The 26,794-nt window shown below is 45.2% G+C and overlaps 2 protein-coding genes across 4 annotated transcripts in view; one reads left to right on the forward strand and one right to left on the reverse strand.

Moving 5' to 3' along the window:
• Positions 1 to 618: 618 nt before the first annotated feature.
• Positions 619 to 8,833, reverse strand: DBR1 (debranching RNA lariats 1). Its single transcript, XM_040613847.1, has 8 exons — positions 8,602 to 8,833; positions 8,369 to 8,493; positions 8,175 to 8,255; positions 6,716 to 6,801; positions 5,297 to 5,521; positions 4,346 to 4,426; positions 2,629 to 2,774; positions 619 to 2,080 (listed from the first exon to the last, which is right to left on the reverse strand). The coding sequence occupies exons 1-8, from the start codon at positions 8,796 to 8,798 to the stop codon at positions 1,402 to 1,404; spliced, it is 1,620 nt and encodes a 539-aa protein (XP_040469781.1). The 5' UTR covers positions 8,799 to 8,833; the 3' UTR covers positions 619 to 1,401.
• Positions 8,834 to 12,135: 3,302 nt separating this feature from the next.
• Positions 12,136 to 26,794, forward strand: part of LOC121097117 (serine/threonine-protein phosphatase 2A regulatory subunit B'' subunit alpha-like) — a 56,318-nt gene continuing 41,659 nt past the window's right edge. For 2 of the 3 annotated variants that reach the window (XM_040613879.1, XM_040613881.1), the window contains exons 1-2: positions 12,370 to 12,428; positions 24,172 to 26,671. In XM_040613879.1, coding sequence (XP_040469813.1) covers positions 24,707 to 26,671 — 1,965 coding nt within the window. In that variant the 5' untranslated portion in view covers positions 12,370 to 12,428; positions 24,172 to 24,706. Of the gene's footprint in view, positions 12,190 to 12,369; positions 12,429 to 24,171; positions 26,672 to 26,794 lie in introns of those variants that run through there. The other variant, XM_040613880.1, reaches the window with a different exon arrangement.

Consider the following 26,794-nt stretch of genomic DNA (forward strand, 5'->3'; position numbering starts at 1 on the left):
CTGCAACATAACTCACACAAACAACTCCATTTCACTGACTGCTCCCTGTCCAGTTCCCTCTTCCTGTCTGGATGCTTTATCCTCCGCTGTGCCTGTGCTTTAGAGGATTAAAACCACACAGGAGCTACTTCTGCTCTCAAGGGTGGCACTGTCACAGAGTCCCACTCCATCTGGACTCCAAGAGCTCAGCACAGAACACCAGTAGAATTTGACAGGAAAGACTAATGAGTCTGACATACGCTTGAAAACATTCTCATTTTCATGAATCCAGCTAGTTCTGTTATCCTCACAGCCTTTTAGGCCAAAGGAGTGTAATTTGTTTGCTAATAATTCAGGGCAAACTAGAACAATAAAAAGAGAACTTCCAGCTTCCAAGAGGGTCTCTCTTCTGGCAGCTCCTCTTCGTCCTCAGCTGAAGTTTATGAAGGTACTTTGGAAGACTCCAAATCCAGTTGTAAGAATTCAGCAAGTTACACGCTACTGAAAAGAAGTGACAGGTGAAAACTTAGGCTAATGAGAATGGCAGGCATTATTATCTCCAGAAACTTATAAACATCAACCACCATATATGAAAATACCACAGACTTAATTAGTAAGAATTGAGACAGTGATGATGTCTGCATTTAGAAAGCTTGTTCATCCTAAATACTTGCATTTTAATTTTAAGACATTGTTCTCAAGTTCTAAGAAGTGACACACAATTGAGGTTTTAAGAACAGAGGTGCACTCTTCCATCGTCCCCATAAAACTGTCATGCTTCAAATTAAGAGACGATTGCCTATCAAAACTGTAATTAAAAGCCAATACTGGACAATACACATTGTTTTGTTTATGACCACAAAGCTTTTCTACAGCATGAGCATCACCAGAAACAAAAATGTTCACTCTTCTATTGCTATTTTGTTAGCATGGGATTTCTATGAACTAAATTTGAAAATAGAGTTATTGCATATGCTACTTTGTATTAAAAGTTCGGTATAAAACAAGACAAAAGCAATAAAATCAAATCATTCAGTCTTACAAGTCAGACAACATCTCACTTTGACTTGAGTTACAGTCTACAAGTTCTTCTCTTGTTAAACAAGCACGATGAATCTTGTATAGCAGTATATCTGAAGGTACACAGTATACATTAATAACCAAGAACTGAAGCAAAATCCACCGATACATGAGCGTTAAACCCTTTTGACAAAGTACTTTGTTGGAAAAGTCTGCTTCTGACTTAGATGTTTAATCCAGATAATTATTCTTCCTTGTGAGAGGTACATACAGCCTCATCAGCTTAAGAAAGTAACATGAATAAGATCAAGTAACATTAAAAGCACAAGTAGTGCATCACAGTTCTCACCACCTTCCCACAAAAAGGTAGAGAGAGAACTTAGTTATACATTGTACGAAGCATTATTCTGTTTTATCTTCATCCTCTGCAGCATAGATAGCTTGATTCCTTCTCTTAATTTTTTTAACGCCACTGTTCCCATTTTCATTACCACCAATGCGCTTTAATGATCTCTCATTCAAGCTCTTCTCTTCCACCTGCTTACTCACACTGGACTTCTCCAGTTCCTCACTTGTGGAGTCCATAGCGTCATCAGACGATACCACCATGGAATCTGGCATGATCCGGATGTCAGAAAAACTTGCAGAGAAGTCAGGAGGATGATCAGGGGAAGGATCTACAGAACATGTACTCAAGTCTTCGTCGCCACCTTCTTCATCCAGCATTATTTCGTCTGGATTAATGGATGAAAGTCCAGAATTATCTGTATTATATTCACTGGGTTCTTCTGCTGACCCAGTACTGTCCATCTCTTCTTCCTCCTCCTCCTCCTCATATTCGCCTCGTACTGAGCCCTCTTCTTTAGCTTGCTGGATCCTGTCATTGATGTCAGTGAGGCCAAACTGGGCACAAAACTCAGTGGTCTGCGGATTGATGGTATGAACTGGTTCCACATGTTTTTGGGGCTTGCTGGGATCATAACAAGCAGCTGTCAACGTGAAGTTACAAGGAATTTTGAGGTTATGATTCACCTCTTCTAACACCTCTTTGATAGCTTCTTCCGTCACGCTGTAATCCCACCTAAACAAGCATATAAAGGTTAAACAAGTGCGGCTAGTCAAAAGGTATTCCCTGTTCCCACTGCAAAGAGAAATTTTTAAAGAAGGATAATAAACTAATCTTACAACAGACACCTAATTTCTCAAATTATTTTTTTCAGGAAAGTACTTCAGTCAATACTGAGATTCCCATCTCCCCACCAATTTGTGGGGAGATTTGTGTACTATGTCAACCAACCTGATAAACACTCACCCCCCCCCCCATAACCCCAGAACCCAGCCTGATTTCCAGTCTCACAGCATAACTAGCAAGATGATTGGTCACTGTGTATTATTTGCCCCTCAAATGGTGGTATCTAAGTTTGCAAACAAAACTCGCTGCCCATGTAGAGCACCAAAGAAGTTGTATGCACTGAAGTATAGCTCTTGCAAACACCCCCTTTGTTTTCCAAGGCATTTAGCAAGTCCTATGGGGCATTATAGGCCGCAGGACTGAGAAACACAACTCTAAGGTAAAGTTTACTTCCAGTTCAGCAAAAATCACATTTCCTACTTTTACATGCGACTTACTTTGCATGGAGGCCGTTCTTTTCAGGCATATTCCATGAGCTCTGAGTCACATTAACAAGGCTGTTGGTGGCCTTGAGGACTGCAATCCACTCAGCGTCATACTCCAGGGAGTCACCTGCATTCGGATCATGTTCTACATCTATTATCTGTTTACAAGAACACAGAAAACAGATGTGGTGAGTTATTTCTCTTGACACCAGAAACTGATTAAAAGTTTCAAGTGTTACTTTCATGGCATAGAGCTTTAATTAAGTTTCAAGTACACCAAGTTAGCGGTCTCAATGAAATGAGTCCTCTCAAGTTAGCCCTACATAGAAGTTTATAGTAATAACGGACTAAGAAAGGATAATCAACAATAGTAAAAAAGGCATTTCTGCATTTTAGCTTACAGCAGATAAAAACCAAAACACCAGCAACTTAAAAAACAGCATTTACTTAGTCTTAAATTCACGCTGACTTCTAAGTGGATACGTATCAAGAATTGATAGCAACAGTTTTTCAGCTGTATAAACATGCGTTCTTAACACAGCAATGAAAATAACATGAGATGTTTTCAACTGTTTCAACAACTGACAAATTGCAATCCCAATCACTTTGTCTTCATTGACACTAACCCACATCAAACCATTTGGATTTACCCAACTGCACCCGTCAGGCTCTGATTTTAAATAATTCATAAAGTAATTCAACCTTTTAAGGTAGTTTTAAAGAGTTTCTTCCTCTCCCTCCTTTAAACCAAAGCTACACACTGGTGGATCACCATGCTGCTGGAGGCAGTACTACTCCAAATCAGTTTTCTACAGGGTTTTAAGTCGGGCAACCCAGTGTACCTTCGCATAGCAAAAGCCCATCCTCATACTCTCTCCCATCTTCAAAGGTAGCTACTAGGGCAAACTGATCCCACCATAATGAACCATCCTCCCCTTAAGGTGACAAATAAAAGCTACTTTAAAGTAAGACTACTAAAACACTTGACAGCATTTGAAGAGCATGCTGCCAGCAGCTCCCTCTCACAGCAAAGCATTTGAGAGTCACCCATTTGAGGGTTTACAGATGGCACCCCGGGCAGCATACATACACCACAGACACAAACATTGTTTAGATGCTGGCAAATCAGTTTGGCACTCACACTGAGAGTTCCCACAGCCTAGACCTTCTGCTTGTCCCTTGCCCTTCCTAGCCAAGATATGCACCAAACAAAAAGAAGCAGAGCCATTCGCCTAGGAAGTCATACCAATTTCTGCTGGAATTCACAATATTAAAAGGAAATTACAGTACTCGACTTAGGCCTCAATCCTGCCTGAATCCATGAATCCAGACCTGAAAACCGAGGCCCTAGCTGACCCAAATTAAAACGCAGAAAGAAGAGCCTCAGGATGGGCTTTCTTCTTAGGTTTGACATTTGACAAAAAACCCACAAGAGGAGATTCAATTCAGGTTAAAGTAAAGCTATTCCCCCAATTAAGTCAAGTACTTGTTCTAAGGTGGAAGAAAATGGTAAGAATAAGCAAACACTGCGCCTGCACGAGAGGACACAAGGTCTGCTTATTTCAAGACAAGATTATACCAAGAACATTCCACACATGCACCATTCCTAATTTTTTCCAGTTCCTCTATTTCTAAGAGCTATTCTTCAGCTTATACATAAGCACAGCACTGAGCAGTCCAGACAAGTGAAGTACTTGAAAAGTGAAAACCAACTGCACACGGTCATCACCTGCAGAAAGTCTCTGTGCGGCAGGCACTTATCCAGAGCCAGAAACTTTGTTGCTTTCGGTAGCTCTTCTTTGGAGTTTGTCTAGGAAACAAAGGGTGTTAACAGAGTCATTAGCATTTCTATAAAATCTGACTATTCTAAACAAGTTATATAGAGAGACGTAGAAGTGTAACAAACAGAGAAACTTTCTGAAATAGAAAATCAGCACACCATTATAAGAAAGCAATGGAGGGACAAAGAGAAAGACAGACTTCACTGGAAGTCTAACAGGAAGCTGGATGCAGATGACAGGAAGATAAAGCGAGAGCCACTCTTCATCCTTAACCAAGGCAGCTGAGCATACCTGGCCTTGAAGCAAAAAGACAATAACATAATCAGAAACAGACTTGTTGAGCCTAGAAAGTCTAGAGTTACATTTTTACAGCTAAATAACTCACAAATAGGAATAGCACATCACACCACTTTCAGGAATAACTCAAACCAAGAGAAGTTTCAATCTACAGGGGATGGTTTTTGGCTTTATCCAGGCCACCAGACAACTTCACCTACCAAGCCTTTCTACAAGCATCCCCTCCCAACCCCAGTCAACAACTATCTTCTTTTCAGTCACTCCTCTATCACCTTGTTTTGAATCTGTCTCCTTCCCTAATAAAGTCAGAAAAGAGGGTGCCTTTCTGTAACCTTAAATTAAGAAGTTTCAAAGTGCAATAATGTCAGCTATTTCACATTGTCTCTGAAGAAGATTAGATAGGTACACCACTGATTTATAGCATCTCATTAACTTACATAAGCTAGCAGGCTTAACACCACTTAATGTTTTGCAGCTTAAGCTGAGTTTTAATAGCTGAGCAAAAACACTAAGAAGTTGCTTTTCTGGACATGATTACCTACACTGAAATTCTAAAATGTGCTTGGGACATATACGTTCTTGATTATTTTTTTCCCCTTTACCTGGTGTTGCATGAAAGCTGCAAATTTAACATGAAGATGTGCTGAGAACCAGTAGGTGGGTTTCAGATGCTGCAGAAGCTCTGAAGCAGCAGGGCTTCCTAATGTGTTGCTTTCCACTTCTTGACGAAAGAAGGATTTCATTTTAAGAAGCTGTTTCTTGTTTCCATAGTGATATATGCTCCTTGGCCAGTCATGTGACATAAATATATCAATGGGACGCTTTAACTGTCAAGCCAAAATGCAGATGGTATAAATAAAACAGAGATGATAAAGAAGTTTCAAAATTACACAGCACAAGAGGGAACATGTGTAACGTTCTACCTCACATCAGTACAGAGTCAGCTGTGACCAACACTCTGACTTTCAAAGCAAGTGAGTACACCAGTGAGCCCCATCTTTCAGGCAACCTTTGAAGTTGCCAAGGGACTCTAGTCTCCATGGGTTATATTACACTTCCTTGGGACAGTCAGCTGTGTTTATGTACACTGCCTTATAAGAGATCACACCGTCACACTAAGTGTCAGGCACTCAGAAGAAGACTCTTAAAAAATACAGCTATAGAGCAAGTGCTCTAGCCACAATTAGAGGCATCTTCTTCCTCATGAAACTTCTAAGAGCTTTGTTTAAAAGGGAAAATGTCTAAGCACGATAATTCCTCCTCAAAGCAAGCACCCCTCAGAAGTCTAATCAATGTCTGAAGCATGTCTTGGTTCAATATTCAACCTATCTCCTTCAGCTGTATCAGAACACACTTCTAGATGAAACCCAAGTCCAACTAGCAAGAAACTTACAGTGAAATGCATCAAACTGTTTACAATGACAGCAAACCTTTGGCCTATGTGCAGCATCCCTGTATCTACTGAACACTTAAGGGTGCAACTGCAACCTGGATAATCATTCACAAGATGCTTATAAATACATGTATTTATACTACAACCTCAGCAAAATGGAGTAGCCCTTGTGACAAAGCAGGGAGTAGGCAACAGCTCAAAAATAAAGCTAATCTGTGCTTTGAGTTTCTCACCCTGGAATCAACAATACTTCACCCACAGGAATTTGGGATCAACTTATTCAGCTGATTCAATTTTGATTACTTAACTTTGTACTAACCAGTTTGCACGTTAGACAAGGTAGCATCCATCTTCCTAAAGCTAACATAAAGCTGGAACTGAGGTGTATAGCTGGAGTACTTTCCATTCTGTGAATTTTATGCAATTAAAACCCCCACTCCTTCCTGTGCCTGATTCAGATCAAATATGCACTGCTACGCAAAGCATAAAATGACCTGTCCAGATAAATTGGGAGTTGTTGTAAGATCTGCTATCCAATAGCATATGTATTCAGAATAGCTTTAACATCTTACTTCCAAATTAATTAAAACTATTTACCATTGTTTAAAAAAATAGACTTCTCACTAACCTGCTTGAGTTTGAAGACTTCAATATTCCTCACGTGGTAAGCGCTTCTAATTGTTTGCTGGTTGTATGGAGGACACTCAAAGTGGCCTGAAACATTGAAAAAAAAAATAGTGAGTAGTCACCTGAATCAATAGTTCCCTCTTAACACAGCTTCTTGGGGCCATATAGACACCTAGAGCAATCCCAAATAAAAGGCTGCCAATAATCAAAGGAGATACTGTATTTGCTTTGCATGAGGCTTACAACAACAGGCTCCTAACTTACGTGCAAGGCAAATACTTTGTAAAAACATGTCTACAGCTGTGATCCTTTCTTCCATTCTGTGTCTTATTGTCATAAATATAGAGAATTCCATAATTCCATTGTGGAAGCAAAAAACAGGAATTTGACTCCAATACTTAAAACTCAGAACCTGTCTGAAATAAGTAACTTTCGGCAGAAAGATTTATGTGTGTAATTCTGGAATGAAGTTTTGAATCTCTCTGGTGAGGTAATGCCCCTCCTTACTTCTCCACACCCCGTACCTCCACAGTTACGCTGCAGAGCAATGTGCAATCACATGTATAGAGAGCTGTTCACTGCATAGCCATGAAACATGTGTATCAACTAATGTCATGGCTACACATGTAAACATGCTGGCACAGCTAAAGAATGTAAGGCAGACAGCAGAATGCAAAAGCTGGGCACGAACATAGTAGGAACAAGGGATGTAGTCTCCAACTTTGCCTTGGGACAAGAAATCTGTATGCCCCTACACGCTCTTAAGAATGAAGAGAAAAGTTACTTTTTTAGTAGTTAGCGTTACTGTCAAAAAAGTCTCATCTTCCACATATTTGTATTCAGGCATACAAACTGTATGCTCAATAGCAACAAATTTAATTTAATTAGCATTGATAGGTATTAGACAGAATTCGGTGTTCCAAAAAACTAGTTCTGTACTTTGCAGCTTGAAAGCCATCTGCAAAGCTTCTCTGAAGCAGTATGTTACTGAAGGTAATATTACTGTACAGTAGTCACAAGTAAGGGGCTGCTATTTCATGTGCTGAGGAGATCAGAAAGACTGAACTGTCTTCTGTTTGCTGACACCAGCTATCATCTGTGACACGACTTCTGTCCGCTGATGGAGGCCCTTTCAAGGAAGAAGAAGGAAGTACATACGCCGACACCGAGCGACACCAAGCCTCAGCTGAGGACAGCGTACATTTGTACAACATCACATTTATACACTGACTGATTCACACAAGGAAAACCGAAGCCTCGCACTGCAGACTAAAAGGGCACTGCCATGGAAAAACCAGGGCTGTTCCAACAACATTCCGAAGGCGCACTGCTTCCTGCGGCTTCACCGGCAGGAGCGCCTCACCTACCGCCTCCGGGAACCCCGCGCTGAGCCCAGGGGGCTTCCAGCCGGGAGGGGCGGCAGCCAGACACCCCCGCCGCGCCCCTCTGCCCCGCCGTACCTTTCCGGTAGTCGTGAGACTTGAAGATGCCCGAGATGCCGCCGATCCTCACGCCGCGGAACCGCACCACGCCCGCGTACCCTGGGGGAGAGGGAGCGCGGCTCGTCACGGCGGGGCCGCCCAGGGCGGGGGGGGGAGTGAGGAGGGGGGCGGCGGGGGGGGGTGGGGGGGGGGGGTGGGCGCGGATACCCTACCCAGGTAGTAGATGTTGGGCGCCACCCACCCGCCGTAGGGCAGCTCCTGCAGGTGGTTGGACGCCTCGTGGTTCCCGCCGATGAACACGGTGAGGACCGGGGCCGCCTTCTCGCCGGAGTAGTACCTGCGGAAACACCACAGCGCGGTGGCGGGGCGGGCCGGGCCGGGCCGGGGGCCGGGCCGGGCCGGGGGCCGGGCGGGGCGGGGCCGGGCCGGGCCGGGCGGCGCTCACCGGTAGAAGGTCTGCATGTGGCGGTACTTGGCAGGCACGGCCATGCAGCGCAGGTCCGCCTCGTTCCGCACCGCCTGGAAGTCGCCGCAGCAGAGCAGCAGGTCGGGCCGCACGTTGTGCCGCCGCTGCAGCAGCTCCAGCGTCTCGTACATCTTATCCAGGGCGCCATGGCAGCACCCCGCCACCGCCACCTTCATCGCCGCCGCTCCGCCAGCCGCGCAGGCGCCGCGCACGCCTTGCGCGTCACCGCCCGCCCGGCGCCTGCGCCGCCGCAACCGGCGGGGCCCGCTGCGGCGCCTTTCCCCGCGGGCGGCGGGCGGGGATCGCCCGGTGCCGGACCGGCGTGGGGGTGCGCTGCGTCCCCCTCCCCAGGGGCCGTGGGGGCGGGCATCGCTCGCTCGGGGGCGGGAGGGGTGCCACGGCGCCCCCGGGGCGCGGCGGGGCCGCCTCACGCACGGCGGAGTTGTGGGGGCTGCTGATGCCGCTGCGGGGGGGCGGGAAGGGCCGGGGGAGCCGCTGCTCAGCTCCCCGCTGCGCTGCGGAAACCTGCCAGCCTTGCGGGGAAGGAATAGCAAAAGCGCTGCTTCCTTCTCGTGGCGTGGCACGGCCCGCAAGCACAGCGGCGGGGCAGAGCGGGCAGCAGTGCAGGCCTTCGCCTGGCGCTGGTGCCAACACGGGCCGCCGTGGGGCTTGCGGCGGACATGCCACCCCTGCAGCGCGTTTGTCCTGCCACTTCAGCATCAGACCAGCGTATTTTTAGCATAGTCAAGCACTGGCTGCTTGTAACGTACCAACACACAAGGACAGGAACCATCAGTGACTTCACCGGGGCAGTGGCGTATGAGGCAGGGTGAGCAATCGGGCACCTCTCGCTGCCAGGCTCCCTCTGTTTAACTCATTTTGAAGGGCAGTTAATTGGGTCGTAGCGCGGTATTTGTGTGGCACATAATAAAACTGCTCCAGACTTTTTCCACAGTTTGGGGTGGTGGTGGTGGTGGAGGGGTGGTGGTTAACAGTCTTGGATTGAACAAAATTGCAGGAACATAGTTAGGCATTAACTTGCTGCTACTTACTCTGTAATCATGGAACCAAGCAGAATTCCTGTTACGCTGTGGTAGCAGGCATTACATAATGGCCTCTTGATACTAAGAAAATACGAGTGTTTTCTAATATTCATAATAATGAACTTCACAGTTTCACAATGCTGGGTTACTGTGTCCCCTTTGTGGCTCTTGTCCAAGCCCAGCTGAAGTGAAGGGGAAAGTTCCTCTGGCTTTCAAACCCCACAAGTCTTTGCAGTAAGAGCACGCTCAGAAGTGGTCCCAGGTGCACTGAGCGCACTAACTTTGCTGAGATTTACCTGGGTGTAGTGTGAGAACTTGATCAGTCCAGCGCATCCCCTGGGAAGGCTTTCCAGCTTCTCTGGTGAAGAACAGCAGCCCCTCGCATTTGCCACATCTCAGACTTTCTGAAAGGGAGCAGGTCAAAGACAGCAAAAGTTCGTAAGTCTCTGGAAGATATCACCTTACCCAAGGTACACTATCTGGGGGGGCTTCCTCAGACTGCCAGCAGATGCTTTTCCTGCCTACCCAAATTCCTCCCCAGTCAGTCAAGGCAAGCTGATACTGTAACTGTAATTCCTGGGTTTGTTACCTCAGGCTCATTTCTCAGACCGCATGTGCCACTTATCCCAAGTGAACTGGTGCACAGTCAATCTTTAAGTTATTTTTATGTTGTAGCATTTTATTTAGGATTTGTACGCTATTCATTATGCACCTCAGTGTCCCTAATTTAACTCTGGGTGTTCACTGAGTAAAACTGCTCTGAACTTTCCACAGCAGTCAGACCACAAAGGGCAGCAGCCGTGTCACTATTTACAGGATAAGTAGCAGCAAGTTAATGCTTAACTGTTACTGTAATTCTGTTCAGTCCTTCAAGACCATTTAAAAAAACGTGACTGAAGCACAACACTCTTCCACCACATGACTAACACATTTGGTTATGTATTGGGCTTTGCAGTCACAGCCCCTCGCCCTGATGTGCTCATGCTTCTCTTGTGTCTGGATGTCCTACAGCAGGGGACCCACACTTCTCTGAAGTGACTGAATGCACATCCTGACCTGCGCAACAGGCGACGGAGCTGTGAGGCCAAGAAGGGATGAGTCCCAAGAAACAGGCTCCTGTCAGTGGGTTGTTTGGGTGGGAGGCATTTGACCTTTTGGCTGTTGCCTGTGTGCACTGACCAGCAATATTTTTTTTCCTGAGCTAACTATGGTGATTTAGTGCCATGGAAGTAGTCCAGTTCTCCAGAGAAATAAGGAAAAATGAAAGGCATTCTAAGTGGCTGTGGATGACAGTGTTTCTTCCCTCATCCCTGAGAACAGAATGAGAGAAGCTCTTGGAGACTTTCCTATCGAGTGTTTCTAGTGCTCTTAGATGATGCTGAAAGGTTTCTAGCACATTTAAAAGACACTAAAATGGACAGCAAAAGGAAGGCATCTGTATTTGATTTTTGGGGAGGGGTGGCATGGCTGAAAAAGGAGGTACAAGGGAGAAGCTCTTGGAGACAGCATGTTTGTGAAGGAGAGGGAGATATAACAGAGGTGCAAGAGGCAGACGTGATGTGTTCCAGCAGAGGTTCCGAGATGTTCCTGTAAGCCGTGAGGCAGCACGGGGATAGCAGGTTAGTGTGCGTGTGTGCAACTGAAGGACGAGGCTGCTGCAACCTAACAACACAGCAAAACTCCCTCAGAAAAAGACTCCATGAGGTTGGCCTGAGTATCAAAGGGCCTACCTGCAGCGGTGTGTTGGTGTCTTTGGCCGCCTCCTCCCCCAGTATCGTGTCTACAAAAACACAGCGTGCATGCAGCAAAGCATGCTGCCAGTGCCAGGCCCTCCAGGCCTAGCGGCTGAGGCGCGGCAGCTGCCTCCGCTTCCAGGGGCACTTTGGCTCTTATCCCTCTTAATTTTTACCTTTTCTCCGAGCCGCGCATCACGCTGGTTGCTGGAGGGCACTGCTAGCGGCCTCCCGCCCAGAGAAGGCTGAAAAACCGCTGAGGCCAAGAGATGAAGCAACCGCGTTGCTCACTGAGTGACTGAGGGAAAACAAAAACCACCGTCCGGGGATGTTGCGTCCAGCTGAACCGGCGGCTGGCGGCGAGGGATTGCGGCGCTGGGGCAAGGGGCTGAGGGGCCGGGGCGCTGGGCGGCCGGGGCGCTGGGGCGGGGGGCCGGCAGCTCCTCCCGGCGGGACGGGGGCTGTGAGGAGAGGGAGGGGCACGACGCGTGCACGCGCGCGGGGGGGAGTGTTCTTCTCCCCCTCCCTTCCCCCCCCCCCTCCTCCTCCTCCTCCTCCTCCTCCTCCCCCTCCCCCCTTTCCCCTCCCCCTCCCCCCCAGCGCGGGCAGCGCCATTCTGCCGCCGCCCCCTCACAGCCCGGCCTCGACCTGCGCGCCCGGGGCCGCCCCCCCGCCGCGCCTCTGGGGCGGGGCCGCCCGCCGCGCGGAAGGGGCCGGCCGGGGCGGGCAGCAGAGCGCGCCCGGCGGCGGGAGCGGCGGCGCCGGCATGGGACGGGGCGCTGCCCCGGCGGGTAGGCGCGGCGCCGTGAGGGGAGGGCCTGGGGCAGCGCCGGCGGGGCCGGGGCCGAGGCCGAGCGGCGGCTCCGCTTGGGGCCCGGAGGGGGGCAGGTGCTGGCTGGGCCCCGGGGCGAGGGGTGCCGGTGCGTCCCGCCGCCGTCGCTGACAGGAGGGCGGGAGCGGCGGCTGGGGACGGCGGGCAGCAGCGCCTGGATGGTGTTGCGGGGCGGGGGGCTCCCCGCATCGCACGCGGGTACGTTGTGCGACCCGGTGCCGCGTGGTGCGGCGGGGCCGCGGCTGCCAGCGGCCCGGAGGGACCGCGGGGGGGACCTGCCCGCCGGGGGGGCCCGACCGGAGGCTGCGGCGGAGGGGGGGGGGTCGCTTATGTGCTGCCCCACCCGCCCCTCCGAGCTCCTGCCCCGGCACCGAGGCGTTCGGACCTGCGGCCATCAGCAGCGCAACTCTTAACGCCTGGTCGTGAAAGTAGGATTTATTCCCCCCCCCCCCCCAAGTATTTCTTCATAAGGAAGGGGACAGCCTTGGTTGCGAGGCTCCGCGGTTCATGGGTAGACAAATCCGCGATGAATTTGGGGCATAAACTTGCAAAACTGAGCTTGAATAACTGGTGGTGTGATTTACTGAAGGACGTGTTCCTGCTGGAGTAATTCTCTCTGAAGGTCATCAGATTGCGCTGCTCTCAACTAATGTAAATATTTTTAAGTCCGGGACTAATTTTATTACCTCTGTTCTTCGCACTAAAGAAGGCAGCCCTGGAAGACGCGCCGTGCTGTGCCCCCATCGTCCCTATAAAGGCAGCATCGCAGCGCGGAGTTGGAACGGAGGCAGGTGGTCCCCAGGCTGTTTGCTGTTGAAGCGCTGCCTGAAATGCTGGGTGCGCTTTTCCTGATGGTGGTCTCATGGCTTTACCTGATGTGATCTGATGTCTGCTTCAGGAAATAATTTTTCAATGCACTTAAAACAGTCATCTCGTAGTTATTTCTTGTGAGTCTCTCCAGCCTGGTAGCTCTGCTCTCACAGGTTATGTATGGGAAGTTATTTTTGTGAGATTTTTGAGGAGGTTGTCAGTACTGCTGGATTTCTGTCAGTCTTATAAAACTGCGTATTTAACGCCTGCTAGATTCTGAGAAGTTGAAGCAAGAGATAGTGGTGGGTTTGCTTTGGCTTTGTGTTTTTTTCTCAGTATTCATATATCTGGAAATGGTAACATCGTGTATCAGTAGAGGCAGATTTATATTTGACTTCATATAAAATAGAAAAATTGAAGTGCCCTGATGGCATATAGCCATTTTCCACTACCTAGACCTTTGCAAACACTGTCATGTGTCATACTATTTTATACTTAAACACTGTACCTCTGTGTAAACTCTAAGGCAGCTATGAGCAGAGTGCCTCAAGGTAAAGCTGACTGATACATGCCTGCCAAATACTGCAGCAATTCACTGGTAAAACATCTATTTCATTTCCTTCAGCTGCAACCTGTGGAGCAGGTGATGAATATTTGACTTGGGCAGTTCAGAAATCTCTGCAGTGGAGCCCTGTGGTCTAACACTCATTGCCGGTACCCCTGGAGGTGTAATGGAATTCATGGGTTTGACTTTTTTCTTTTATCTTTGGAAGGGTTTTTTGAAAGGACCTTTCTCCATCCTCCTGCAGGCTCTTTCCCCTGCCTTGAATTACACAGAAAACCCGACTTCAAACGGTAACCCTGAACTTGATATGTCTTGGTCCAGTGCAGAGGTTACTGTGCAGTCTTGCCTCACTTCCTTTGTATACATGTTTTCCAATACTGTTTTTGCTTAAATGGTTGCATGCTGTTCTTCTCGGTAAGACTAGGCTTTCTCCTCTTGCACTGAACTGACTTTTTTTGAAGACTAAATTAGAGCTTAGATCCTGTGCTCCAATTCTGGCAGAAAATGGACAGCGAAGTAGAACCGCGGAAGGAAGGGAATTTTCTCCTTCGTAATTAAGGTAGTTAAATGCTGTCTTAAAGAACTGGTTTCTTGTGTGTTATGGGACAAGCTTATTCCACCAGGACTTCACTGTTGTATTTCCTCTGCTGCTTATGTCCCTGAACCTGATTTGCAGAATTTCTGATGTACAACTGTAAGGGGAGTTGCAGCTGAGCAGGTGATGTGCTCTGAGCATATGAAACACTCTGTAATCTCATGTACTTTGGAAAGTCAGGCCTGAAGGACCAAAAAATTGATGTATTCTCTTTGCCACAGATTCCTGCTGGGTAAAACGAGGATAATACTGGAAAATAAGGTCATGTTGAAGTGGCATGTAAATACTGTACTGATGGAGAAATTAATAATTCTCATTGCAGATTATAGTATGAATAGGCTGCGGGAAGCAATACCTGAGGTCACACACATAACAGCAAGCTTGTTAAAAAGGACTATCCGTTTTAATTAATATTCAGACTCATGAATGTGAACTATTGCTGTTTTATCTAAATTAGAATAAGGGAATCTTTAGATTTATCTGGCTTTCTTTTGGGTGTTTTTGTTGGTGTGTTTTTTTTTTTTGTGTGTGTGTATCTCTTGTCTTTTTAGGGTACTTCTGTTTAAATACACAGGGGGAAGAGAGAGAAATCAATGTAAGTTGTTTTTTTGTTTTGTAAAGCTCCCTGAGTTACTACAGAGAAAAAAAAACAGGGGAAATTACTTCTCTGTCTTACCAGGATGTCAGGCTAAAACACCCCTAATTTTCCTCTGCAGAGGAAATGGGATAGAGAAGTTACGCTCCCTTAAACTCCATGTTGCTTTGATCGCACTGATCTATGTGCCTCTGGTGTCGCTTATCGAAGTCATAAGCAGTAGAAGCTGTAGCAGTGCCAGACTTCTTGAAGGCTGGGACATGGTGCACCTTTTGGTGTAATTTGGTACATTTCAACAGCTGCTGCTCCTCAGTGTGAGGTGGAGGCTGGCAGGAACGGGCTTGTGGAAGGTATGACTGGTGGAAATGACTGCTGGCTTTTGACTCCTGTGATTATGCCTCAGAGGAGAGGATGGGCGTGCAGCACAGAGTGGGAGCCTTTCTCCCCAGCTCAGCATTTCGCTGTTCTCATTGCTGAGCTGTGGATGAGCTGTGGTCCTCCAGCTGGGGACTGAGGCTACCCGGGAGAAATGGACTGTCACCTTAGAGAACACTACCAAAAACCTTGAATGCATGAGGAAGTAAGTGAATAAAGAGCAGTGAGATACAGGTAAGACATGAAGTCAGATAGGACAGTAAGGAGAAATGTATGAGATCTGAGATGGGCAGTGAATAAAACCAATTTATTTTTTTTGTTAGTAAATTAAAAATTTATTTCACTCTGTGGATCACTAGCAGATGGCTAGTCTGCTGCAGGGGAAATTTTACTGAACTTGTAAGTTTCCAAGATGGTTTCAGGGTATCTGTAGATTGTAACCTTAGTATTGTCAAAGGTTAATGACTGAGGGGATGCCATCTTGGATACCACCCTTCCTTTGTTATCTTAATATGTTAATAAAATCACTTTGATTTGTGTAAAGTAATTGGATACTGTTAATCCTAAATTAACTGATTCCAGGAGAAATAAATGTGTCTTGATAATATGAAATTATCTCTTTCCATATAAGGTGGTAAACAGCCAAGAGACACATCACTTAATCAAGCTGGCTTTCTGACCTCTGCTCTGAGCCCTCCTAATTATGTGCTTTGGAAGCTTGTTCGCCTCTTGTGTTTTCTGGTTGGTCACTTTATTTTCTGTCAGCATGATGAAGCACAGTTAGGCTTATGCTTCCTATAATAACTTTTATTTTTTTTGCTCATGCTTTGCTAAGCTTCAACAGGTATGTTAATATACTGGGGGCCTGCTAAATGAGCTAAAATTAAATGGTAGTTCCATACAGACGTGGGGCTGGAACAATAATTATTTGGCAGATTATTTATACTTAACAGATGGGTGTTATGTGGAAAAATTGTGTGAGCTTTTACTCTCTTGCTGTCTCATCTGTATAACTGGAAACCAGTCTCATGGGACACAAATTCCTGTCTGGTCAGTTTTAGTTCCAAGTCTCTGTGCAAAGGGAAAGTTAAAGAAAGGTATTTGGGAAAAGCTGAGAAGTGTGAAATCTTTCTTGATATTATTAACTATCCTTCTCCCTGGCTGATACGCCTAATGACAAGCTTTGCAAGGCCCATACGTTGGTTTTCCACACCGGTTCCTAGTATACTTGTGTTCAAGGACCCTGCATGCTGGTCTTTGGGAAGGGTATAGCAGCACTGGGATATTAGATAATCCCATGACTTAACGTGAAGGAATTAGACTGAATAATACTGCATTCACTAACTGCAAGGCAGTATTTTACAACAATGGTTTAGGTTCTAGTGCCAGGTTTATTTTTAAAAAAGTGTAACTGTTATTGATACTAGTCCAAATCTTTCTGAGTGTTGGGCTTGCATTACATTGCTGCTGTAAATGCGGAGAGGTTGTATTTAAGTTAGTGTTGGGGAATATCTTTTTATAGAATAAATCTACGAAACAGACTTCCTACTGTAAAAATTGACTTCTCCAAACCCATACTAACTGGAAAGCAGTATTTATCATTCTGTCACTGATGGTGATTCTCAAGGTCATGTCTACTTGGAAGCCTGCCTTGATGAGTGCTCCCATTGCAGTGACCTTCATAGTTCAACTGAAGCTGGACTTTAGCGTTCTTGCAGTGGTAAAGTTAGAAGATCTGAAGCTATTCAGCAAGAAGGCACAAGAGACAAACGAACAAGTATTCTGCTGGTTTTTTTGGATTTTCAGAGATGGTTTAACAAAGTTCTTTGTTAATGCTTCTTAAAGGAAATGAACTGCCATGGAGTAGGACTGTAGCTTTTTTCAGTAATTAATACCTGGTTAAAGTGTAGGAAGAACTGTCATCTTTTCTAGTGAAGAGTAATCACTAGTGGAATCCCAGGGGGATCTTGTGTTCAGGCTTGTGTTGCTCAACACACTTATAAGTGATCTGGAAGACAGGCTGAGTAATGAAGTGACAGCATATGCTGAAAAGCACAAAATTAGGGTAGCAGAAACGAAAGGTGGCTGGAGTTGCAGAAGGTTCTCACAGTACGTGGTTGTAGGGCAGTGGTACTTGATACTAGTAGATGCAAAATAATGTGCACAGGGAGGAACAGCTAACAGTGTCTACGTAGTGATGAGCTCTTAAGAATCTGTGCCATTCAGGAAAGATCTTTTAAGTAATGCAGATAAAGCTCTGTGAAACTCTTATGGCAGCAGTCAAAAAAAAAAAAAAAAAGGGTAGAGGGGTGCAAATGGAAATGACTGAGATCTCTAGGAAAAGGAGAGGAAGCAGAGCAAAAGCCATGGTATAAATCCATGGTATGTTTGTGTAATGAATAACGTAACCCCCGTCAATGTTTGGAGAGGAGAGAATGTCTGCCCCTAAGAGCTGTGGTCGGATTAGGGAAAAACACTGAAGAGCATGATTGAAGCAGCTTTTATAAAAACAGTAATCAAATAAATTGGACCTTAGCCTGGAAAATACATGATTAGAAGTAGGATGGGTAAAAGGAGGGGGTATGATCGCAGTCTGCAACCACGGAAATATGAAGCAATTGTACTTTGTTTATTTTGTCATCCAAACAAGACAAGAATTAAATGGTGTCAAGTGGTGCCCAAGCAAAAGGCAGTGACTTTTGACAGAATAGGTATTAAAACATGGCCCCTTGATTCCCAGAACCTTTCTGGATCTGTGGCATCCTTGGAGACATTTCACAAGTTTGCTGTGTGTGTGCTTGTGTTAACCTGCTTACTGTAGCATTGCTTGATCACACCTAGTTCTTGGTTTGGAGGGGAAGGCGAGTAGTCAGACCCTGTGCCACCCTTCCCATGCCATTCATGATTCTGTAGAAGATTATTGTGTTCTTCTAAAGTAATCTGTCTTCTACTTTGAAATGCCTGGTCTGCCTCGCTCGCTCATCACAGACAAGCTGTTCAAGACCTTTGGATTGTTGTTGTTGCCTGTCTCCTAACCTTTCTTTTGAGACTGTACGAAAATGTTGGTCTCTGAGTGAATACTTTCCTCTTGCATAGAAGGTTCTATCGGTAGGTCCCTGCACGTTTTACAAAGGACAATAGTATCATTGTTTCTTCTTGAAAGATAGGTAGTAAGGACAGAATGTATGAATTAACCCAGGAGGTTATGAGAGCAGACACTTGAGAATGTATACCTGAAAATAGTGAGGCTTGGAAGGGGAAAGCACTAGATGGTGGTGATAATTTTTGAAAGGCAGTTAAAAAATTTATTTCTGAATGTGATTCTCATCTGTTCTGGGTCTTGTGCACAGTCTGGGTTCCTGCATCTTAAAGTGTGTAGTTGAACTAGAAGAGTGTATGAGAGGGCAGTAGAAATCAAAGGTGCAAAGTGGCTTCTATACAAGAACTGAGGAAATGTGGGCTAATAATCCCAGAAGAGAGAAGGCAGAGGGATGATGTGGAGTTCTCTAAATGCAGGAATGCTGTGGACAATGTGTGTACAAGTCTAGTGTTTGTGCTCTGTTGAACTTGACGTATTGAAGCTGGTGAGTGACAGAACTGGGCGGGATGGCAAGCGGTAGAATGTCTTGTCAAAAGATGCTGAGTGCAAACAGTTTTTGTTGAACCCAGGGGATATCCAACCACATGGGAGGCATATCCTTTGGAGGTTACTAAGTACACAGAAGTCACATCCAGCTTCAACATGAGCTGAAAACAGTTGGAGGCTAGGAGAGTACCCCTAGGAAACACCATACATCTTTTTCTAATACTGTTCCTTGAGTAGTGGCATGCGGATGCTGTTGAAGATGGATACAGTTGTTCCTGTGTTCTTGTTTAATCCTGAAGGATGAGATTCATCCAATTTAACTCGTAATCTCAAAATTAGATTGGTTTTTTAAGCTCAGTAGGGTGACTTTCTTTTTGAGGTGCCTGCCTCTCTGCATTGCCTACAGGGAGTACCTAACGCTTCATTTCTAGGTAGCTAGCTTAAATGAGATGAGTCCCACCTCCTTTATGTTTTTCTAAGAACAATAACAAATTACAGACAATTCAGAAGAGGACTATAGCAATGACTTTAATTTAGCTTAAGAAAGCCTGATACCTGTTTGCTGGAACCTGATCTTGAACATACTCAAACTGGAAACAATGGCCCCTTTTCTATAGTGCATGTAATTAAATATTGAAACACTTGAGCAGGTGAAGAAATGTGCTCTGGTTCAAACAGGAGTACTCAGTTTGGCTAGGTCAGATCCTCTGACCTGGGTTATAAGGCAAGTCAATATTTGTCATCATTATGATCTGCTGCAGTCTAAAGCATGAAGTAGCTTGATGCTAAAACATCTTTAAACTCAAGATGCCTTGCCAGTGTAAGTGGTATAAGCACTGCTAATCCTAAAACTTTACAGGTGCAATTGTACATGGTTTCTTTTACTGTAGCTGAAATATATGCATGTGTGTCACATTCCCACTGGTCGTAAGGACTGAAAAGTCATCACAGCTGCAGCTCCATCTAAGTCCTAGCTGTGAAGCAGTCCTTTTGGATTAATTATACATGCTGCCATTAAGGACATAAAAATGTATATAAGCTTATATTATAAGCTGTAAATATATGAGAAATACAGGACAGAGGAGCAACTCAGATTTTTTTCTTTCAACTTCAGTTTAGAAAGAAAAGTTACTCTTTTTAGTCTGCTATGCAAACTATTTTGGAAAGTAAGTTGTGCAAGTGATAGCAAATTGTAAATCAGTTCCTTTGTGATGGGATTCAAAATAATTGATGTAAATGGCTCGTTGTAACACTTCTGCTGAATTCAGCAGTGGATTTGCTACAAAAATTTCTTTGAAAGAAAACATCGCTTTGTTATTTGCCTGCTTCTTTTTCCTATCAATATAGTTTGCTCCCAGATCTACTTTGTTCAGTAAATTAATAAAAGTCTAGTATTTCTAAATAAGAAGATGCAGTTACGTGCTACTTTTTGTCACCACAAGCGCCTCTAAAAGAGTAAGACCTGACACCTGATTACGTAGATAGGATGATAGTTTTGCAACTATATTGATGGCTCTCCAAATGGCAAACCTGTTGTTCTGTCTTTGTTTTGTTTTTTTTTTTCCAAGGATACCAAACCGGAGAGCTTATCCTACCACCCGTTCCATTAGAAACGAGCATGGTTACATAGTGACAGCCATGCTGTGTGCTGGTGCAGAAAGGGCTATATGGCATGTTACGGTGTTTTCTAACTTCTGATCGCTAATAATGTTGTTGCTAGTACTGCAGAGAATAGTTCAAGAAGACTTCTGCCAAATCTGAGACTTTCAGAGGCAATAGAGGCTTGTCCCGTAGCTTCCTAGACTTCAGTTTGCAAGTAAGTCAAGTGCTGGCTGCCGGTCCCCATCCTAACAGATTGTCATTGTTCCGTTATTTAACTCCAGTGTAATCTTTGCATGAATAGAATTTCTTGTGTATCTTATAGAATAACCTTTTATATAATTAGTATCTGCGATAATTTTTTCCTTTGGAAAGTGATTCATGTCATCTCGCAGATAGGAAAGACATAAAGCATTATTCTGCGATCACACAAGAAGCCCTATTCATTCATAGTTTATATTGTGAAGCCAGTTCTGTATCGTCAGGGTTGGAGTTGGTTTCATGGCAGCAGTCCCGATTACAGACTCTTTCTACCCTATATCTGAACTGGGAGCTGTTCTAGAGTCGCAACTGGAATGAAATGGCTAGCTGAAGAGGACTAAGTATGAGTGTTTCCTAATGCATTCAGTCGTTCCATTGTTGCTATTCATAATAGGTTTTAGTCACCAACCAGAAGTCACAACAAAAGCCCATTCAAGCCAAGCTTGAGACCAGGTTCCAACATCTGATAACAGGAATGCTCTTCCCCTGGGTTTTGTCTTGACTAGATTTACACGCTGGATCATGTTTGATGGATCACTGTTAAATAAAGCTGCAAGGTATGCTACCTTGGTTAAGCCAGTGGAAAACGGAGAAAAACAGTTTCTGCTCTGCATCTATATGCATTTGTGCTGCCTGTAGCATTTTCTTTTTTTGGTCTTGTATGGCTGGAGTCAAGTACTCGAGTACCTTGAATAACCTTAGCATGTTTTTGCAGGCAGTGATAATAAAGCATCTAGTAAACAATCACTGAGAAGACATTAGTTAATCTGGTTGAAAAGAGGATATCGGCGTTTTGGTATTGATTCTTGGATTGCGTCCTTCCCTGACAAAGCAGTAAAAGGTGCTGACAGCAGAGGCAGGAGGCAGCGATCTTGTGTTAGCCTTGTGCATCTGGGTTATGGTGCTGTGTGATAGTGCTGGAGAAATACAGAATAACTGGAAAGAGGTTAGAGAAGGCAGAAAGCGTGGCTGGAGGGCCTGCCTTGCACGCAGCGGGAAGGGCTGGCTGACTGTTCCATGGCCGAGCCATGGCTGAAGGCACGAGCACCTACCATTGTTTGGGAGGTATGAAGTGGAAACAGATAAGATGGTGGGAAGAGCGTTGTTACTTGGCCATAGCTGGAAAAAGTTGAACTAAAGTTGAACTAAAAAAGTCAGTTTAGGTTGGCAATCTAGGAGACCTTTTCATTGAAGAATTCCTTGTGAAATTACTGTTACAGATGCAAAAAGCTTCATTGTTTGAAGGTGGTTTGAAGGATTGGAGGAACTGACTTGGTCCCAGTGGAAGAGTTACATGTATAGGGAGGAAATCATCCTTGGAGTAATACAGCAGAAGGAGATAGTGAGTCTAATGCATTATTTCTCTAATTAAGAAATAACTTAAGATGTAATTTTTTCCCAAATTAGGTGTAAACACAGACTATTCTTTGCTGGCAAAAAAACCAGTCTCTCCTTGCTGTGTGTAACACGCAGGGAGGAAAGAGCTCTGAGAAAGAAAGAAGAAAGTCATAAAAAATATGCTTTTTTAGATGCAATATTAATTCTTCATCAAATCTCATGTCCTGAAGATCTCTACTTTCTTGAAATAGTATATAACTTTTATTTCAGGAAATGCCAGAAAGCTTGTCTGTAGTTGATGGAGGCTCAGGAAAGGTAAAGCAGCACTTCTTACCCTGGATGTGTTAGAAGGTGTGCTCAGGGAGTCTGTGGATCATTAGACTTTCCGGAGGCGCAGAAGCATGGGGTTTCCTGTCTGAACAAAGCCCATTAAGTCCTATAAGATGAAGACATGGGGGAGCCAATAGTACTTTTTTTTTTAACTGTGGCTGTGATTCAGCAGAGCATTGAGCACACCTGATGGCGAAGCCCAAGACTCAAGTGACTGGAGGGTGTGGAGTCTTATTACCCAGGTTTATGCCTGATGGTATAAGCACCCGGGGGTTTAAAAACGGTTCTGTTTACGCCCTTTATCCCCTGGCACCCTGACTCACTGCTGTGGCTGGGGCACACCTCATACCTCCGATCATCCCTCTGGAAGGCGCTCCCATCCCTGCGGGCGTTGGGGCAGTGCCAGCGGGTGCAGGGGGGAGCAGTGCAGCACGGAGGCTCGCTGGGGAGCTGGCCCTGCCTGATGCAACATGCAGCTTGGCCCGCCGTGCCTGGTGGGCAGGTGGCAGCCTGTTACAGATACCAGCATGGCAGTTGGAGCAGTGCTTAGTCTTGGGTTAATCATTTCAATGTTTTATATGATCCACAGAACAAATCAGGAAGGTTTCTTTACAGCGTGCAATACCTAATTGCGATAAGCAGACACGGCACATTGTGTTTCATCAAATACTCTTAAATTAGTGCTTCTCAATTTCAAATTAAGGCTTTAAAATATGTAAAACTTGTATGTTTAGCAGTCCTGTGTAATCCCCAGTCCTTAATTACAACAGCACCAAACTCTAAGGTCCATCCCTTCTGTGTAGCACGTTTGTACAGGCTTATGAGCTAAGGTAGGTGGGATGTAATGTGCGTGGTGGGCAGTCCTTTCATCAGGTGCTTTCACATAGTGCTAGATATTTATTTTTCAAAATAACAAAATAAGCCTGTGCTGTAGTGTGACTTAGCTGTGATACAGTTGTGTTTTATGAAATGGATTTTTGGTTTGTACAGGAATAGATGGTACTCAGAATTTCATTTGGGTGTTTTAATTTGATTATTGAAGTATTAAAAGAGATGAAACAATGTCTACAAATTAAGACCCTTAAATTCAGGATTTCCTATCTTTTCAAAATGAAGTTAAGCCACTTTTGTTTTTTCTGATGTAATTCTGAGCATGATGATAGGAAATGCAGCTGGAAGTGGTGATGCAAAGTGTCAAGCACTCAATTCCTAGTTTTCACAGGCTTAACATTTAAACAAATGTTACTTTCTGTTCTTGATGTATACACCAGCAGACTGACTTAATAAAATACGCTGCTATTTATGGGTTGTAAGAGAAAGAAAAACAGTTATTCCTCCTTTAAAATATTATGCCAGGGTCCCAGAGACCTCGGTGAAAGGCTAATGGAAGCCAATGTGGCCTTTACTAAAGGCCATGCATTCTTAGAGGCATTCATCTACTTTGCTCCAGGCTGTTCACAGCTTTTTATAATCCAGAGAACTTGGAAATCCCGAAAGTCATTTTCTGAGACTCTAAAGATAAGGCGAAGAGCAGCAGAGAAAAGCAAAGTCAGAAATTCACAACATGACCAGAATGTCTTACTCCATTAGAATTAGGGGTAACGTTTTGTTCAGTTTGGGGAGGAAAAAAAGCAAGTCTGAAAAAAATTGAGTGGTTAAAATAGAGCTGTTAAAACGGTGGCGCACAGAGAGCCTGTGTATAAATATAGGCTAGCTCCTCAGCAGTGTTCTTATATGGTAGATCTGAGCGAAGGAAAAATATCAGCCTACTCTTATTCTGCACAAGCCTGCGCGTTGGTGGTTATGGTCTGGTGCCATATGTTCGGTAGTAGACAAGACTGCATGTTACGTAAGAGTTATAATGATGTTCACCTTTTTCTGTTGCAGGGACCTACCTTACCACTGTGAGAGGGGAATGTCACAAGCAGACTGTGGATTTTTTGTCTGTGCGTGCTACTTGGTTATCTGTCTCTTGCTGACCCATCCAAAAAAGAGAGAAAGGTCAAACAAAAATCATTGTCCTTGTCGCTTCTGCCCAAGAACTGGCTGAATTTTATGATTCTGGAGATTTTATGGAAACTTATGACCTGCTGGAGAAGCTACCTGGACCGTTGGAGATGGAGCGGCTTGTGCTGCATCTCTGATCAGCAAAGCTTTCTGCATGGAGTACAAGAATCAAGTTGCCTTAAATTAAACCATATGCAAGTTGCACTAATTGTTGTAACTGTACTGCTGATACCACTCCAGACTTGACTAGGGCTTTCCAAGGCAGTAGTTTCTCATGTAGCTTCAGTGTTTTCAACTGACACTAGGTTGTTTTTATTAAATCTGGCGTGGCTGTGAAAAGTGTGTGTGGGGTGAACTTTTTCCTGTTAAGTTTGTGGTGAATTTTGAAGCGTCGCTTCCACGTGTGATCTGTGCTATGGCAGCAACCTACAGGCTCATGGTCACTTCTGTGAACTGCTACAGCAGTGTGGTGATAGACCAGCACTTCCAGCACACGGTGCATTACTGCACAGGGACTTGCCAAGTGTTTAAGCAAGGAGTGACATGCATAGTTGCCCACCACAGCGTCTGTGCAGAGCTCAGTGTCCAAGATGCCAACCTAGACCATAAAATTCCTGTTCCTGGAAATGGACTTGCCTTGCCTGGAAATGAGGACTATCACCAAATCCTCCCAAATAATCCAAGAATAAAAAAGGGTTCTTCAGTGCAAACCTCCAGCAGTTTAAAAGACATTACTGGTGAGGCGATAAACCTTGCCAGTGGTAAAATAAAGGAATTCTCCTTTGAAAAGCCTAGAAACTCTTCCAGTCACGTGGCCTACAGAAAGGGAAGGAAAGTTCGGTCGGAATCATTCAGCAGACGGTCATTTGATTTTGACTTGATTTATGGGCACTTCAACAATGATGAGAACTGCCCCCCGTGTGGCTTTTTGCAGAGTCCCTCACCTGTGGAGAAATGGCAGGAGAGCAGTGATGCTCCAGAAGTTGCTATGAATCCTGTGGTTCCCTTCTCCCTTCATTCTTTCTCTGAAGAAAACTTCATTACTCAGATTTTGGAAAAACACAAGCTAGATGGTTCTTCTGGTGGAGATATAAAGGTGTGCTTGGACATCTTGCTCAAATGCTCAGAGGATCTGAAAAAGTGCACAGACATAATAAAACATTGCATCAAAAAGAAGTCTGCGGACAGTGTTAGTGGAGGGAGCAGCAACGATGCCCTGGCTAATTCAGAAATGATATATATGAACCTGATGACAAGATTTTCTTCTTACCTGAAAAAGCTACCCTTTGAGCTCAAACCACCAGGACACAAGGAAGCTAGTGACCTGACAGAACTGGTTAACTGTTTTCATGGCTTGCAGCAAACTCCCTTCCCCCCAGTATTTGGAGATGAGCAGCCGCCTAGGTATGAAGATATTGTTCAGCTGCCGTCCTCCAGTGCAGTTCCTCTCGGACTGCCAGGTGATCAGTGTGAGGTGACGAGCACCTCTCAGTCCGTCCAGACAAGTACCGTGAGCTTCACCTCAAACTCCCTTTGCGGCGTCCCATGCGAGAACAGTGTGAGAGCTGTGAAAGATGCTTATGCTCTACCTCAGTTACCAGCCACGAGCCCTTCTGACTGCATGTCTTCCACTGAGGCTCTGTACATTGAGGAGGAGTCTGATGGGGTAAGAACATTAGGGAAAATAAAGAAGGCAGAGCAGAAAGGGGGCTGGGAGAGTTTAGAGCGCAGCTACCAGCTAGCTGGCTGTTCAGATCTAACTGCTGATGCTAAAGCAGAACGTGCCAGAGTGGGAGATGTTGAGCTCTCCCACACTTCTGAGAAAATTAGTCCTTTAAAACCAGTTTCAGATGCTGTGTTGCATGGTTCCCAAGCTGATATCTCCAGAGGAGAACAGACGTGCAGTAAGATAGACAAGGATGAGATAGACAAACTGCTGCTGGACTTGGAGTGCTTCTCACAGAAAATGGAGAGAACTTTGAGGGAACCCTCTCCGAAGGAGAGCGAACCTGCTGGTTTGCAGGTGTTTGGGTGGCAGGGTAGGCAGGTACTACCGCTGGCTCTTGAATCCAAAAGTAAACCTGTTGACCCTGCTTCCCCTTTGTCAAAAATCATGGAAACCAATGGTCATAAAATGGAAGAGGATGACAAAGCCCTTTTACTGCGTATCCTGGAAAGCATTGAGGACTTTGCCCAGGAACTCGTGGAATTCCAGACAGGCAAGGGAAGCTTGTCCAAGGAGAAGGAAGTGATGCAGATTCTTCAGGAAACTTTAACAACTCCTTCACAGACCCTCCTTGCGGGGCAAAAAGGCTGTGCTGGGGCTGCCTCCAGAGACTCTGTTTCAGCTTCAATTCAGCAGGCCCCAGAAGTCATTAAGGTAAGAGAACCAAACCTTTGATGGGCTAGTGACTAAAACAATCATGGGAAGATGGGGCGGGAATAATTCCATCTGCTAAGTGATTCATTGTGCTTTGGATGCTACTGTGTGGAATAACATGCT

This window comes from Falco naumanni, chromosome 13, assembly GCF_017639655.2.
Source record: "Falco naumanni isolate bFalNau1 chromosome 13, bFalNau1.pat, whole genome shotgun sequence".
Taxonomy (NCBI): domain Eukaryota; kingdom Metazoa; phylum Chordata; class Aves; order Falconiformes; family Falconidae; genus Falco; species Falco naumanni.